This window comes from Curcuma longa, chromosome 2, assembly GCF_044706935.1.
Source record: "Curcuma longa cultivar G26 ecotype Majalengka, Jawa Barat chromosome 2, ITB_CL_G26_1.1, whole genome shotgun sequence".
NCBI classification, from domain to species: Eukaryota; Viridiplantae; Streptophyta; class Magnoliopsida; order Zingiberales; family Zingiberaceae; genus Curcuma; species Curcuma longa.
Genome location: NC_133862.1, coordinates 2,391,054 through 2,407,995, shown reverse-complemented (window position 1 = coordinate 2,407,995; position 16,942 = coordinate 2,391,054). Strand labels below are relative to the sequence as shown.

The 16,942-nt window shown below is 35.8% G+C and overlaps 1 protein-coding gene across 2 annotated transcripts; it reads left to right on the top strand.

Moving 5' to 3' along the window:
• Positions 1-10,795: 10,795 nt before the first annotated feature.
• Positions 10,796-15,285, top strand: LOC141821399 (G-type lectin S-receptor-like serine/threonine-protein kinase At4g27290). Of its 2 annotated transcripts, none has more exons than XM_074708824.1 (10): positions 10,796-10,878; positions 10,955-12,145; positions 12,241-12,351; positions 12,577-12,654; positions 13,346-13,480; positions 13,600-13,718; positions 13,822-14,032; positions 14,225-14,465; positions 14,545-14,695; positions 14,786-15,285. In XM_074708824.1, exons 1-10 carry the CDS (start codon positions 10,809-10,811, stop codon positions 15,062-15,064), a joined length of 2,586 nt encoding a protein of 861 aa, XP_074564925.1. In that variant the 5' UTR covers positions 10,796-10,808; the 3' UTR covers positions 15,065-15,285. The 2 variants fall into 2 exon arrangements, with proteins under 2 accessions (XP_074564925.1, XP_074564926.1); XM_074708825.1 differs by having other exon boundaries at positions 14,545-14,639; positions 14,786-14,859.
• The last annotated feature ends 1,657 nt before the right edge of the window (positions 15,286-16,942 follow it).

Here is a 16,942-nt window from a genome sequence, read left to right as displayed (position 1 = left end):
CTTCAAATTACTCATTTCTTGATGGTGCACTATGGAAAGAAAGAAATTATTAATCAAATAAATTAGTTGACAATCTATATATTACTTGGAATCACCTATATACACAATAAGTAGTAGACCCAAGTTATTATCCAGTGAAAAAATATTTTGTTCGCCTTTTTATAATATTTGCATGCACTACTAATTAAGTGCTTAATTGAGGAGTACTGGCATGTCTCGACTATGTATCTTATACTCTATTTCTGAGTCCATTGTATTTCAGATTTCTAAACAGATATATTGACATTCTTTAATTTCCTGTTAATTTGGAAGAGTTTGTTCTTCTTATGGGTCAAGATTGGAATTGTGCATTTGCTGAGCTTATTTTCTTATTGACTCATATCTTTTCTAAGACTCTCTTTGGTAATGGAGCCATATATGCAGGTCTTCTTAACCTCTGCATAGTAGTGCTGATTGCAGTTAATGGAAGGCTGATAATTGAGAATTTGATGAAGGTCGCTTCTTCTTCCTTTCTCTTTCTCTTGTTTTTTTAGCAAATAATTTTTCCCTTAGATTGCATAGATATAATTTCTTTTGTTGGATTTTATCTTTTTTAGTAGATTTGCATATTATTTGTGACATATAGATACGTGTCATTAAGAAAATCAAACTCGTTAAGTGATTAATATGGAGTATTTGAATTATTGAATGTGGAAGATTTACATGTGTAAAATCCTTTAATCGTTATCATTAATGGGTTGATAACAAATTAGGTCATATATATATATGGTATGGTTCTTGTAGGATTAGATATTCTGACAGATCTCTCGCTCCCCATCGATGGAGAGATTACGACATCATTAAATTGACTCCTTCGAAAGACCAACACCTTGTTCTTGCTTCCCTCTTCTTGTGCAGGATCTTCGGCTTGAGAAGATGATGCTTTGAGACGATGATTTTTCCGTTGCAATTGGGTTCATTATCTATTTTAGTTATGTATTTAACTAGATCCTTGTCGTATTATTTTTCCTTTTATCTAAGTTCATCATGTTTTAGAATTCATGCAGTTAGGAAAATAATTTTTCCAATAAGCGGTGTCAGAGCCACGACTGTTTCATCATTTTCTATAGCGATAAAGTTAGAGGTTTTTTCAATTTTGTTGTTTATATGCGAGATTCAGTTTTCCTAGTACAAAATAATTTTTGTTTGTTGGAAATCTTGAAAAGAAAAACCTAGGGTGTCAATGTTTTCAAGTTGTTTACAATATTCCAAAGAAAATCGCTCTTTGGACCTAAGACTAGGGTTAGGGTTTTGGTGCGCCATGTCCATGCTATAAAACCAAGCATAGTCGCACCATGTGGCTAACTGGGGACAAAACAGAGAGGACATGCCCCATGCTAGTGAACACGGCAAGGTCGTGTTGCATTCTGGCCTTTTGGACACTACTGTGCCACTAGACACAATCCGTGCTAACGAACACAGCAAGACTGTGTTATGTCCTGGAAACCCAATCTTTCAAGTCTCCTAGGGTGCATTTGGTTCAAGTTATCATGTACAACCCTAGTTATTGGATTACTTGGTAATCATAAGGTTATGAGGTATAAAACATAATCTAATGTTGTTTGGTTCAACTTATTTATTTGGACGAAATAAAATATAACTAGCTTACCATTTACTATATTACCATTGATTTAATTTATTTTTAGAATAAATTAAATTAAATTATTAATATTAATATTAATAATATATAATGATGATAATAAATTGATAATATATAAAAAATAAATATAATTTATTTATAATTTTAAAATTTAAAATAAATTTATATATTTTTAATAAAATAATTTATTAAAATAATTAATTTAATAAAATAATTCTTTAAATTAATAAATATAATTCATTAATTTTATTTTTAAAATTTAAAATAAATAAATAAATAAAAATATATTAATAAAATAATTCATTATATTTTTTAAAATTTAAAATAAATTATCTCTTTTAAATTTATAAATATTTATTTTAAAATTTATTAAATTAATTAACTCAGTTTTAATTAGGTATTATGGTACATTTTAATTACTCAGTTTTAAAATTGAAAGATAATCTTGAAATAAAATTTATTAATCTCTAGAATCATAGAAATCTTAGGGGGCGTTTGGTTTGAATTTTTTTTATTTTTTATTTCTATTTTTTATTTTATGATCTAGTTTTTAGAAAATAGAAAATGTGTTTGGTATGATATACTATTTTATATTTTCTAAAAAAGAAAATTAAAAAATATGTTTAGATTGTTAATATAAAAATTATAAATAAAACAATTTTTTTAATAAAAAGACCATCTTATTTATAGGAAAAAAATTATACAAGAAGGGGGCCAAATCTAACCCGACCATGTGGGACTGTGGGGTAGAAAATAAATTAAAGTTAATTGATTTGAAGAATTGGATATCTAAATTATAAAAAAATAAAAATAAAAATTATCAAATAAATAATTATAGTATAATCAAAAGAGGATCGACATAATTTGATGAAAAGTTCAGAAAGCAGAAAAAACATACAAGGGATAAAATATCAAGCAAATCGGATCAAACAGTTTGTTTTTAAGACACGACCACGAAGACTTCTATCTCACCAATATATTGCTTACACTGACGGATCAATTTCTGCATTTCGATCCTCTTCCTTAGATGCTTCCTTTCCTGTTCCCATCCTTTCAAGAACAGGACTAGTAAAAAAGGGGTTGTTATTGCCTCGTAACGATTCCGAGGTTGGGTTCTGGTTATTGAATTCCCAAATCTATTCAAGCTTTTCTCTGCTACTCGGATATTCCTCAGTGCCGACCACTTGGAATCATGGAGAGGGTTATCTTAGCGTAAGGCCTCCTTTTGCTGCCTCTCACACTCAAGCTCGCACCTTCCGCCAACCCCTCCGCCATTGATTCCCCTTCGCCGCCGCCTGTTTCGCCTCCCCGGTCCTCGGCTTTAATTCGAAGGAGAGAACTCCATCACTTCCGAGGCTGAGAGCTGCCTTCGACCCCTAAAGGTCGCTCCATTCCTCTCTGCTTTGTGGGAAATAGAAAAAAGGTTTGGTTTTTAGCATCGGTGTCGTGGTTCCCACCAGAGGGGTCGGATTCATGGAGGCCGAAGTGGAGATGCTTAAATTGTTGGGGGTCAAAATTGCAACCCTTAAGTCAGAAGAGAAAAAGAGTTGTGCGATAAGGTTGCGATGTCGGGGAGAAATTTGGAGGCGTGCGACGTTACTGTAGCCGCGCTTTCACATTTTTTATTTGCCAACCGCAGTTCCATTCTCTAGAGAAAATGATATTTTGTCATTTTCTATTTTCTTATAAAATGACTTCTTATTTTTCATAGAATGAGATTGGAAAATATAAAGCAAACAATAATTTTTAGAAAATAAAAAAATAAAAATGACCAAACCAAACACCCCTTTAGAAAAAGGAAGGACATGAATATATTGTTAGCACTGTTACCAGTGCATAAGAAAAGGAAGGACATGAATATATTGTTAGAAAGAATTTTAGATACCTTGGATCTATTATTCAACAAAAAGTTGATAATAATGAAGATATCTTTAGTAATATGAAGAGTGAATGGTTAGATATGGAGAGTTTCTAGAATTTTGTGTTGTGATGATGATTCTTGTTTTAGTTTATGAATTAAATTGTTGAGATTTTAAAAAACAATGCATATAGTTAGCGTGAAGATGTTAAGATAGTAATGCACTATCTAGGATTTTGTTATTAAGGATGATCAATACTGCATTTTCTTCTTAAATTTACTTTCATCCATCGGTACTGTTTGTTGATACAAAATGTCTTAGCTCTAGCAGTGCAAAGATCTAGTAGATGATTCTTGTGTTTGTTGTCTGAGGGACGTTACAAAATCAAACAACCCTCCGGATATTCCACGATCCAAATTTCTTTTGAATTGGATATTCTTCTCTTGCGAAAATCTTCGCCTTCATTATCCTACTTCACTTGGATGCACCTTTTTAATAGAAGGGAGAGTAGTGGGATAAGTCATGAGGTAAGTGAGCACTTTTGATAACTACCGATCGACATCTCCCACTATTTCCACTACCAACAATATCATAGTCCAACATAACTACTTAAAAGGGCCGGGCACAATGATGGCAGTGATTTCAACTATAATCATTTTGCTTTCTAGTGTGATCAATCAAAATAAGTTGATCAAATAATCTTGATGGCTCATGTATATGAGATGAAAATTAGACTAAAGGGATATTTTGAATATAAATAAATAAGATAAAGTGCACTTTTTTTAGGACTCTTAAAATATAATTAGGTATATATGCTTGTTTGGAAATTCTCAACTTCAGGTGTGCTCATAGAGGAAGTAATCTGAATTTTCTAAATATATTGTTCTCTAGCTTGGTAGAAGAAAGTGTCATCATAGGAACAACACTCAAGGTTGTGAAGAAATTAAAGTTAGTTAGCACAATAAAAATAAAGATATATGTTCTTGGAGTACTATTATATATGTTGGTGCAATCTATTTTAAAATTTTTAAGATCAACACTTAATGTGAAGAAATTAAAACTATTTAGCATAATAAAAATAAAGATATTATTGGTCTAATCCACATTTAAAGTTTTAATAATTTATTTGCATAATATATTTAATAAAATCTAGTCGAGGTTAGTCAAGTAATTTGATCAAAGTTGATCGAGTTAAGTAGAGAGTCCAAACAAATCAAGATTCATCAGATAATTAAAAGTGAGTGAAAGTTCAAGTAGGTTAAAAGTAACTAAATACTTAATAGCAAATAAAAAATCTTAATGGGTACTTAAACAGTGTAAGTCCCAGTGAATACTAAACTTTGGAAGCCCTAGTGGATCAATTGGTTCGAGTGATCAAAATAGGTCCAGTCGATTGGAAATCGACACGATCATGTTCGAGCGAGATTTAATCTATGGAAGAGGTTTGGCCAAGTTCCAGCATCAGAGGTGTTCTAAACGATCATAAGTCACGAAGTGAGCCTTATCCGGAATCGAAGAGGATCAAACTTACGTGACCTCTTAACACTCAAACATTAATATAACTAATAACATGTAACGCTTTAAGAGTTGTAAAGAACATGATAAAAGTGTTAATTTTAAAATTTCGACAGACTAGCTAGGTCTATATATAATATAGTAGCACTTTTGACCCAAAATATTATACAAACAACATATTACTCAATCAACCTAACCTAATAGGATATATATAACTAGTAGATTACTTTTGAAAGTTGGATATATAGCAAAAGTCCACGTTAGCAATTTTGATCAAAACTATTATATAGATCTGAATTGTCTAAAATTAATTGAAGATATAGAATGACTTAATAGATTCTATTTTAGATAGTTTAAATCCATATATATATTATGTAGCTTTAATCCAAAGTACAGGATTAGAGGATCCAAACTCCCGAGACATAATTGAGTTGGTTACAATGAAATAGAGTTGTTGAAGTGGGTAAGGATCGAATCTCGGTGAAACTGAGGCAATGCCCTCCTCCGTCGTACGTGACCAACTACAACTTCTCGATTTACCTCCTCACAGATGGTCGTGGGACCGACTGTGTAGAGCCGCTAAGGTGACAGATTCTACCTTTTACTGAAGAAGGATTAGAGGATCCAAAATTACTACTTAATTTGAGATTTTTACCCCTTAGGTATATTTAACACTCTCTACTCTCTCTTCTGCAACTCTGATCCCACTACAACAAATTTGACTTTCCGCAGCGCGCAATTAAACTATCCGCAGCGCACATCGCATGCTGCATAACTCTAAGCTGTTGAAAGTTATAATACATCCGCAGCGCGCGGGGCGCGCGCTGCGGAAAATTGCATCCACAGCACGCGGCCCGCGCGCTGCGGAAAGATGCATTCGCAGCACGCAGACCGCGCGCTGCGGAAAGGTGCAATTTTTCGCAGCACGCGCCCCGCGCGCTGTGGAAAAGTGCATCCGCAGCACGCAGGCCGCGCGCTGTGGAAAGGTGTAATTTTTCAACAGCACGCCCCGCACACTGAGGATAATTATATTTTTAAAATACAATAGACCTATATGCACAAATATATAATATAAATATAAATAATTATAACATGCTCAAAGCTCTAACATTTATAATCCAACATACAAATATCAAATAACATCACATTCACAATTATAAAATCAGAGCTCAAATATATCAAAGATAACCATCTACATTTAGTTAGACAAAACAATCCAAGTTCATGTTCCTTTTTACCACAAACAGTATATGGATTCGTCCAAATCAATCAGACAAAACTATAAACATTGATACCCAAGCTACTGTGCTTCCTATTGCATCCTCAAGAAAAAGCATTTCTTCGTTGGGTCGAATTAGCTCCACCTTCTCCACAAAAACTCTATCAATCTAAACTTTCCAATAAGATCCACCAAGAGGAACGTGATGTACTTTTGCTTTTGGATCCGTGGATGCAATTCGACCTTCTACAACAGCTCCATCAACAAACCAATTAATGAAGCAGCTTACATTTAGTATTAACACTGATATCTCCAGCAGTCATCTTCTTTAGTTTTGACTATATCACAATAAACAATAATTAATGATTAAACAAATTTTATAATAGAGCATGCTATAAATAATAAACGAAAGTATAATATTGTGTTAAGATAGTTACCTGAACTGCAACATTGTTATCGCCACTAATATAATTTTCAACACCGCTTCCAATGCCAGCACTAGCAACCTAATTTGACAAATAAATTAGTTATTGTTAGTCTAATACACAATAAGTTTATCTTATAATATCAAATGTAGTATGATAAAATATACATGTATATAACAATAGAATTGATCAGCTAACCTACAGCTACTGAGCATGATTATCATAATATTAACTTAGTGACACAAAGAGCGCGGGCGGGCGGGCGGCAGAGCCCGGGCGGGCGAGCGCGACGTCGGGAGTCTCGCGAAGAACAGAGGGGCGGCGGGCGGCAGAGCGCGAGCGGGCGAGTGCGGCGTTGGGAGTCTCACGAAGAACAGAGGGGAGCGCGGCGTCGGGAGTCTCGCGACAAAAACCTAAAGCGTAGATTTGTCCGCGTGTGTGTAAAGGCGGCCGGATGGGAAAAGAAAGAAAGTTTTTTTAAATATATTTTTAACAACATATCACCTATCCGCGCTGCCAATGTTATTTTTTTAACCCTCTTTTAACAGCGTATAATTTTTGCACGCTGTAAACAATACTATTCGCAATGCATTGTTATTTGTGCGCTGTTAATTTTAAAATATAACATATTATCCGCAGCGCACATATTAGGTGCACCGTAAAAACTATTATTAACAGCATACTATAATTGTACGCTGTTAATGACGTACTGCGGAAAATCAAATTTGTTGTAGTGTCCCTCAAATTATAAGATGTATAGTCATTCAAAGATCCAATAATAGCATGATTACATAGTCTTTAAAATATTAATAATTAAACAAAGAATCCTAAACACTAAATCCTAATAATTTGTTTAGTTACTTGAAGGAAGGAGCGGATGATGGATGGAGGGAGCTAACCTAAGGGCATTGAATGAGGGTTGAAAGTGAAAGAATCCTTTATCTGATGTACTTGCTTACCTTAATTTAGGAAAGTGAGTAAGATCAATTCATTAACTTAGTTATCTAGAATAAAAGAAAGAAAATTAAATCCTTATTTCTTCATTTCTTAAAACACAAGTTCGAATAGCGGCCGCCACTGCCGTAATAGAAGGATGATGAGAAAGTCAAGATGTAAAAATAGGAGCACAAAAAAATAATTCATCTGACTCAAGTTGAAACTCAAGAGTGTTTGTTTGTTAATTGTTAAACTCCATCCAACTCAAGATTTCATTTCTTTAAGTTTTGATAGATATACCTTTTTTTTCTTTTTTAACATATATGCTTAATTAATCTCGGTGAGTACTATATATGGGGTCTAGGGATATTTAATTTGTGCCACTTGACTAATGATGAGTTATATGTATTTTATTTTTGATATATTTTTATTAATTAATTAAATTGGCCTTATATATTAGTTTTTCTCCTGGTGAGCATAAGTTCATAAATTATGTGACATCGAGACTGTTCTACTATTGCTTAATTGATTTGAGAATGTGAGAGACTAACGAATGATTCTATGAAATTGAGTACTCAAATTTTTTAAAAAATAATAGAAAAAATTAATCATAAATTTGAATTATATATGCACATTATTCATTCGTATATTTATACATTAAGAAAAATATTTTTTAAGTTGGATTTAAAGTATTTGAATTAATTATTTATAAAAAAAATTTAAGAATGTATCTATTTTCATGTCTTTTTAATATTTTACTAAATATAATCATAAAAAAATGACTTTTAAATGTTTATTTAATTCTAAGAAGAAAATAAAAAAAAAGTATTAAGTTGAGGAGGCTCATTTTTCAAATTCACCTTGGCCTTAAAAATATCAAATACTGTCCTACTCTTTTATAAAAGATAGAATTCGTTATTCTAGCGGTTTCATACACGGTCAGCCTCACGACTATCTGTGAGAAGATAAATCAATAAGCTATAGTTGACCACGACGGAAGAGGATATTATCTTGGTTCGTCGAGATTCGAACCCTTATCAACTTCTACAACTCTGTTCCGTTGTAACCAATTTAGCCATGCTCCGAGAGAAAAAAAAATACTGTCTACCCAAGACACAAGGACGTTGATAAAGACCTCCAACACCAGCAACTATTGAAAGGACTGAGAAGGGATTAGAAAGGCATTAACGTGCACTCCTTCGAGGTTGAAATTAAATTTGGAGAAAAGATGCGGGAGACAAAAGAATGATAGTGAAATGAAAAATAATACCTCCCCTTCTCCTTGTGTGTTACTGTTACCTTATATAGGGAGTAAAAGGATAGGCAGGACTCCAAAAGCACACCTCCATAATTGGCATGCCTTTTCTTTTAACTAACGCCATTATAATTATCAACACTTAGCACCTTTTTGTAACCCCTTCTTTTAACTGATGTCATTATAATTGTCAGCACTTATCTGTAACTAACTGATGCCTTCTCTGTAACTGCGTCATCGTGTTTGAGATTGGGCTCAACCAGCTTGGGCGACGCCTAGGTTGAGCCCAATCATCGATCGGACATGGCTAGTCGTACTTAACTCGGACATGACCAATTCAACTTAAGTTGGATTGACACCAAATTGATTGAAGTTGAACTCGAAAGAACTGATCCAATCTGATTTGAGCTCACCGTGAGCGAGGCCAACTTAATCCGAAAAAATGATAATTTCAGTAGCCACATCTCTGGGGGTGGTCGGTCCGGTCCCACGGAAGTTTTCCACCGACCACCAGGATAAATCGGAGGCCAACTTAACCCGAGCTCTGTCTTGAAATGGACTGATCGGGATTTAAGTTGATTGAATCTTGATCCTACCACGTGGCGTACCTTGTTCCCACTATATCATAGATGATAAATTAGGACAGAAGGTACATATAATGTGATAGGTAAAAGTCTTTTTCCATTTAATTTGGCAGTGACAAATTTTGCCTTTAAGATCATCCGCTATGATTGTTTTTCCATCTGCCTAAACAGGATTGAAATTTTTTCTCCAGTTTTGCTTTTCAGGCTATAAAACTCCTCGTGATGAAATAAAATCCTAAAACCATAAAGCCATCTATGCATTTCATACTAACTTTTGATAAAGTATTCAACCTTGGATGAAAGTTAATAGGACAAGGGATGGGTTGAAGAAATATTAAATTAAGTCTTCTGATTTTTATTTATATAATTTTACACGAATTCATTTCGAGATATTTATATAATTTGAAATATTTAAGTCCACATGCATTTTGAAATATCATATCAACTTCATTTTGAGATATCATATCAAATAAGTCTTTAAATCCTGTTAAGATTTCAAGATGCTCACATCTTTTGACATCACCAACACGCACATATTCTGTCATTCAAGTGAATTTATTTTCATGATGAATCCTTCTCAGATATACCATTCATGTATCAAAGCTGAAGTTTATTTCATTGAATAAACAATTACAGTCGTCAAAAGACTAACCTAACATATCTTGACTTTGTATATCATCATATTTTCCTTCAATGAAAAACGAAATTCACCAAAGACTTTGATTAAATCTACGGTTCTCTAGATCATTATACACGATCAGAATTTCTAAGTCTTATTAAACTGATTGAATAGTCTAACAGAATGAGAAATGATCAAGTCTGTTACAAGCTCACAATTTTTTTCTTCTATTTTATCTTTTTGTTGGATTGATCGAGCCGTCCACATCACATCGGTTAAGTTTGGTCAAGGTTCAGATTCATAAACACCCATCTTCAGTATGTCCTTATTATTATTATATATACTCGACGAAAAGTTTGGTGGTCATTTTGTTTAATTGTGATAGAACTGTGGTGGGAAATCATGGATTACGTCCTGATTTACATACATACTGCTTTTGCTTTTCTGTTTTTGGCTTGGGATTCACATACTACTTCGGTGCATGTTGATCGTCGTATTTTTTCTTCTCCATTTGAACGAGTAGAGTTTGGTTTGCTGAAATTTAAGCAGATGCTGCAGACAGCGTTGACCTCCCAGCTTGATCTTTCAGTTCGTGCCCACCGCGTATGAAGTTTTCCCATTGGCAGAAAAGGCGTTGACTTTGTTCGCCCATTATTTTGCTGGAGTTAAAAGGGCCACGATATCGAACATAGGTTTAACATCATCATCGTCATCATCAGCAGCAGCAGCAGCAATTGGCGCATTGGTTTGATGCGGCATGAAGACACGGAGCCATGCAATCATGTTGCTGCCTTTCGTTCTGCTGCAAGCGCTTGGTGTTCTTGCCGGTATGCATCTCAGACTTCTCTTGCTTTAAAATTGGATTTTTGGAAAGGATTCATTCTTTCATGTTTGTCGATGAAGGAGATACGATGTCGCCGGGCATGTCGATCTCGCGTGGGGATAATTTAACCTCCGCGAGGAACGTATTCGTGCTGGGATTCTTCAGCCGCAGTGCGTCGACCACCTACTACCTCGGCATCTGGTACGCAGTCGATCCAGATGTAGTTGTTTGGGTCGCCAACAGGAACGCCTCCCTGCCATCCTCCGCCGGAGGGGAATTGACCCTCACCGACGCCGGCGAGCTTCAACTCCTCAGCAACGCCACATCCCCAAGGATCGTCTGGAACGCAAGCAGAGCTACCCCGTCCGCCGCCCAAAACCCTGTTTTGCGGCTCCTCGACTCGGGGAATCTCATCCTCACCGACCTCTCCGACAACGCGACGCTGTGGCAGAGCTTCGACGAGCCCTCCGACACCTCCCTCCCCGGCATGAAGCTCGGTACTCTGAATCTCGCGTCCGGCGGCCAATCCAGGCGGCGTCTCGTGTCGTGGAGGAGCGCCACTGACCCTTCGCCCGGAGACTACGTATACGAGATGGCGGAGGGCGGCGTGCCGGAGTTCTACCTCCGACAGGGGGAGAAGGTGCTCTTCCGGACGGGGCCGTGGAACGGCGACACGTTCAGCGGCTACCCGGACTTGTTGCAGAACAGCCACTTGAGTTACACCTTCGTTTCGAACCGGTCCGGGGTCTATTACTACACGACCGAACCGCCCGGTTCGAGGAATCTAAGCCGGGCTTTTGTGAACCCGGCCGCTCGTAGCTACCAGCGGTGCAGTTGGAATTTGGACCGGGGCGAGTGGACCCCTAATTGGAGCGTGCCGCAGGATCTATGCGACAGCTACAACACGTGCGGATCCAACAGTGTGTGCAGCGTGATCTACACCACCGTTTCCTGCGATTGCCTGCAGGGCTTCGCGGAGGCGACCACCGGGAGCGGGTGCGAGAGGAGGAGGAGTTTGAGTTGTGCGTCGGACAAGTTTTGGGCAGTGCAGCACGTGAAGCTGCCGGACACTGCGAACGCGACGGCGGTCAGAGGGCCGAGTGGTTTGTCCGAGTGCCGCGATTGGTGCTCGAGGACTTGCTCCTGCTCGGCGTATGCGTGGGTTCGGCCGAGCGGGTGCGTGGCTTGGACCGGCGACTTGTGGGATCTGAGGGCGTTCGCGCAGAAGGGAAATGATGTGTTGTTTGTTCGCCTTTCGGCTTCAGAGTTTGGTAAGCAATGGTTCGGCTTCATCTTGTTCCAATCTTATGCTTCGTTTACTGCAAGATTATATGACTAATTTTGTGACTTGTTTTCTCCTTTGAAGGCAGTGATAGAAAGACTGTTTTGATTATAACCATTCCTTTGGTGGTGGGTTTTCTTCTAATGCTCTGCCTAGGCCTACTTATATGGAGAAGAAGACATAGAAGAAAGCAAGGTATTGTAGTCTACTGTTTATGAATTCTTACATGCAACACACAAACATAAAGGGAGAGACAGAATAGAATAGTTTCATCTTAAGTCCATTGTTTTTGTACTTTCTTGCGAAGTAATGTTATGTCTTTTAAGAATAAAGGACATTAGTTTCAGTTTCATAAAATCTAACAATCTTTGTAGCCTATCATTGTATGCTTTCTGAATGAGTTATTATGGTGATTCCCAGGCTCTTTACGAACTGGCACCATGACGTCCGCTAAGATAGCTTGCTCGGAATTGGACTTGTCAAATACAAAGGAAACCGGTACTTGTATTTTGCCATGATTTATTCAAATTGAGCTATTTTTAATCAGATAATTAGTTTTACTATTAGTGATGATACTTTTTTTGTAGTTTTTTCTTATCATATTTGTGTCATTTTTTTTGTAGTTATTATGTTGACCATAAATCACCAAGGATCATTATGATATGTCATAACAACTTATGGAACTGTTGTAGTAACTCATAGCTAAAACCTTAACAAGTCGTACAGTCTGCATGTAGTGCAATTGCATACAAAATAAAATATAATCTTGGTCTCCCCTCTATACCCTGAAGCTGATCCCAGATAGTTGTGATTCACAACTTGTTGTATAAAATCTGGTGAAACTTTTGTTTACATGAGTACCTGATGATTCTCAAAAGAAATTTTAGATGCTGCAATTTGATATAAATGGATGGCTGAGCTGTAGAGGAGGAAACAAGAATTTTGATTACAGATTGAATAGGATAGATATTGCTTTATCATAGCAAAAAAGTGTGGTAGATGGACAAACATGTATTACATTTCCTGTATTCTTTGGGAAAAAGCATGAATGTATCATCATCATGATTTTTCTTGCATAAACACAGTCTATATGACTTTAGATTGCAATGAGGCTAGAAAATGTTTACTGCAGTTTTGGCTTAGATATGTTGTAGTGAGCAATTGTTTATATATCGTGGTGTCTTTGCAGGCAATTCTCTAGGTTCAAACAACCTATCCCACTGCGAAAGTGCAAGACAGGTTTCCACGAGTTATTCTGATTCATCTGTTCCACATCTGCAGTCAATCATCTCTGATCGCATTGGAATATGGGATGGGGCTGAAGGTAAGCAAGTCGAATACCTTTTGATTTAATTTCTTTAGGGAATTGTATGCAAGTTGAGCTATAGCCTATACAATCACCAAAGCTACCCTGATGAATCTGATCTTTGAGTTATGTGGCAGGCCAAGTAAACATAGCATCAGCATTGCCTTCCTTTGATTTGCCTACCATAAAAGTTGCAACCAATGATTTCTCTGATGATAACAAACTTGGAGAAGGTGGATTTGGTGTTGTTTACATGGTAACATATTCAAGTAGCACAGTGTGATGTTTGAAACTATGTCTTTTATCTAAAAGTTCTCTTTGGAAAAAAAAAATCAAGGATTCAACAATATTATTTGCAGGGTCAATTGCAAGATGGACAAAGGATAGCGGTCAAGAAGTTGTCACGATGGTCATCACAAGGTCCAGATGAGTTCAGAAATGAGCTTACACTAATCGCTAATTTACAACATAGAAATCTTGTCCGACTTCTTGGTTATTGTATTGAGGGAGATGAGCGAATACTCATTTTGGAGTACATGGAGAAAAAGAGTTTAGATGGCTTCATATATGGTAAGTCTCTACTTTATTATTAACTCCAATATGTTTGTATGCATGATTGGTTGGACCATAAAGCATAAATATTCAATTCAAATTTCTCATCGATATAGTTCCATTTTTATTGAATTTTCTTGAACACTAGTAGTGACAAATTTTATAGAACGTCTAGTTTTGTTGTATTGACTGCCAAAATCCTTTTGCCAGGCAAAAGCCAAGGTGCATCATTGAACTGGCAAAAACGTCTTGACATTATTGTTGGGATTGCTCGAGGACTTTTATACTTGCATCAAGATTCTAATTTGCGTGTCATTCATCGTGACCTGAAGCTGAGCAACATCCTACTTGACAAGGACATGACCCCCAAAATATCAGACTTTGGGATAGCAAGAATATTTCAAGGAGATACATTTCATGAGACTGCCACCTCAAGACCAATTGGGACATTGTACGTTCTGCAGTAGTTGATTTTCATTTGGACTCAGTTAATTTATGAACTTGCTGACATTCTTGACTATCATATGCAGTGGATACATGGCGCCTGAGTACATAACAAGTGGAATCTTTTCGTGCAAGTCTGATGTTTTCAGCTTTGGTGTTCTAGTGTTGGAAATTCTAAGTGGTAAGAGGAACAGAGTTTTCAATCAAGCTGATGCACAGTTGAATCTTTTAGGCCATGTAAGAATTTCAGTAGATACCTTTACCTTCATTTGCTCAAACAAACTAGGTTAGTAATAATTTTTATTCAATTTGAACATGATTCTCCAGGCATATAAGCTATGGAAAGAAGGCCGATCCTTGGAAATTCTGGATGGAACATTGGATTGCTCATACCCTCCTGCAGAAATTCTTCGTTGCATCCGAATGGCACTTTTGTGTGTGCAAGGAAATAGGGAAGATAGGCCAACAATGGCAGAGGTGGTGATGATGCTGGCAAGTGACGACCTGTTGCTAACTCCACTCAAACAGCCCACCTTCATAGTAATGAATAATGAAGAAGAATTTTCTTTCTCTAAGGAGATTAGCGCCACACTCACTGGACGATAAAACATATTGCTACAGAAGTTTCTACGATGAGTAGTACCATCGAAGTCTCAAATCCTGTAATTGTATATGGCAAGTAGGAATGACTAGTAGCAGTATAGGATGTTAGCAAACTAAATTGGTGTCTGCCAGCATTGGGCGATGGTCGATAGGATTGACTTTATTTGTTTGTTTGTTTGTTTTTTGTTTTGTTTTCTCATGATGAATTGTTGTAAATAATCACAACAGAGTGGACTTATTTTATACTTCTCTCTTATTTGAGAGGTTGACATTCCAAGTTTATGTCAAAATGTCTATTAATGAGAAGTGTATGATATGGTGGAATGGAATAAAAGAAAACATATTGTTCTGTTGTGATTTTATTTCCTATGTGGATGGATGAAATTACGATTTTGTTTAATGTAATTATTCCTTAATAAGTGTCAATTGAGAAGCACAATAATATTCTCTTTTTTTATGTTTAATGCACAAGCTCATTAAGATATTTTGATCTAAACCATTTTGATAGTCTACATGTCAAAATGCAAAGGCAAATAACAAACAGGCTCATTTTTCCCCCTAGAAACATGCATATGCTCTTTATATGTATTTTAACTAAATTTCAACTTAATCTTTTTTTAAAAAATAATAAATCTCACTCTTCTGAATTCAATGATACCCTTATTTAGTCAAAATAATAATATTTAGAACTTCAAAATTTCTAGAAAAAAATCACATTCATAACAAACACATATTTTAGATATATAAAAAAGTTAGATGACAAAAACTTAGTAGTGCAATTGCCCCGGGTCAGCTTGATCATTCTTTAAAGTTTTGATATTTGAACAATATATTATCTAACTTAGTTGGTAGAATACAAGACTCAATCTTATAGTTACATATTTGAGCCTCATTGTGTATAAAATAAATATATTAGAAATATTTTATGTAGATCAAAATTGATTAGATACTTGATATTGGATGAAGTCTAAGTTGATTGTACACTTGGTTGATAGGATGTTCAAGTAGATTAGGTAGACTAGACATTTGACACTAGAAAAGTTCATTCAATGTTGGTATTATAAGTTCTAATAGGTCATGAAAGACCAGATATTAGGTACATGAGAAAAATTCTAAGGAGAACTAAAGACATGTGAAGAAAGTCCTGATAGGTCAAAAAGGATTATATATTTGACATGTAAGACAAGTCATGATAGGTCAAAGAAAACTGTATTTAGACATGTGCAGTAAATCCTAATAAGTTAAGAAACATTGAATGTTAGACAAGTGAAAAGGATTTGACAAATTAAAGAAGACTGGATGTTAGGTAAGTAAGAGAAGTTTTGACAGATCAAAGATGATCACATATTAGACAAGTGAGGAAAGTGTTGTTTCGAATGTATGAATTATCAAATAAAATAATTTTTGTAATCGAACAAAATAATATATGTAAACACTTATAATGGAGCTTTTAGATCCTTAGGTTGAGTTTTCTGTTTGCTGTCGGAAGGACGATTACGAATATAGACGAACAATCCTTGCTATTCACAAATCAAATCCTCTCAAATTGATGTTCTTCGTTGATGTCAAGAAGCTCTCTCGGATTCTCTTTTTCACTTGGATGCAATGATGCAATGAAGCCTTTTAAAGGCAAAAAATGCAAACCACACGTCTACACAACCTGTAGACATGAGTGTTGTGCAGGTGTAATTCCAACATTTGCCATTCGTCCAAGTTAAGTTACAAAGATAAAAATATAACCACAAACACTAATTAGTCACAAAGATCAAATAGAACATCCAATTCATATATCAAGAAAAATGATTCATGCGATAGCAAGCATTCTGAGTGATTAATGCTAAGAAAGTTATTACACTTTACATAGTTGCTCTTTCAAAAAAT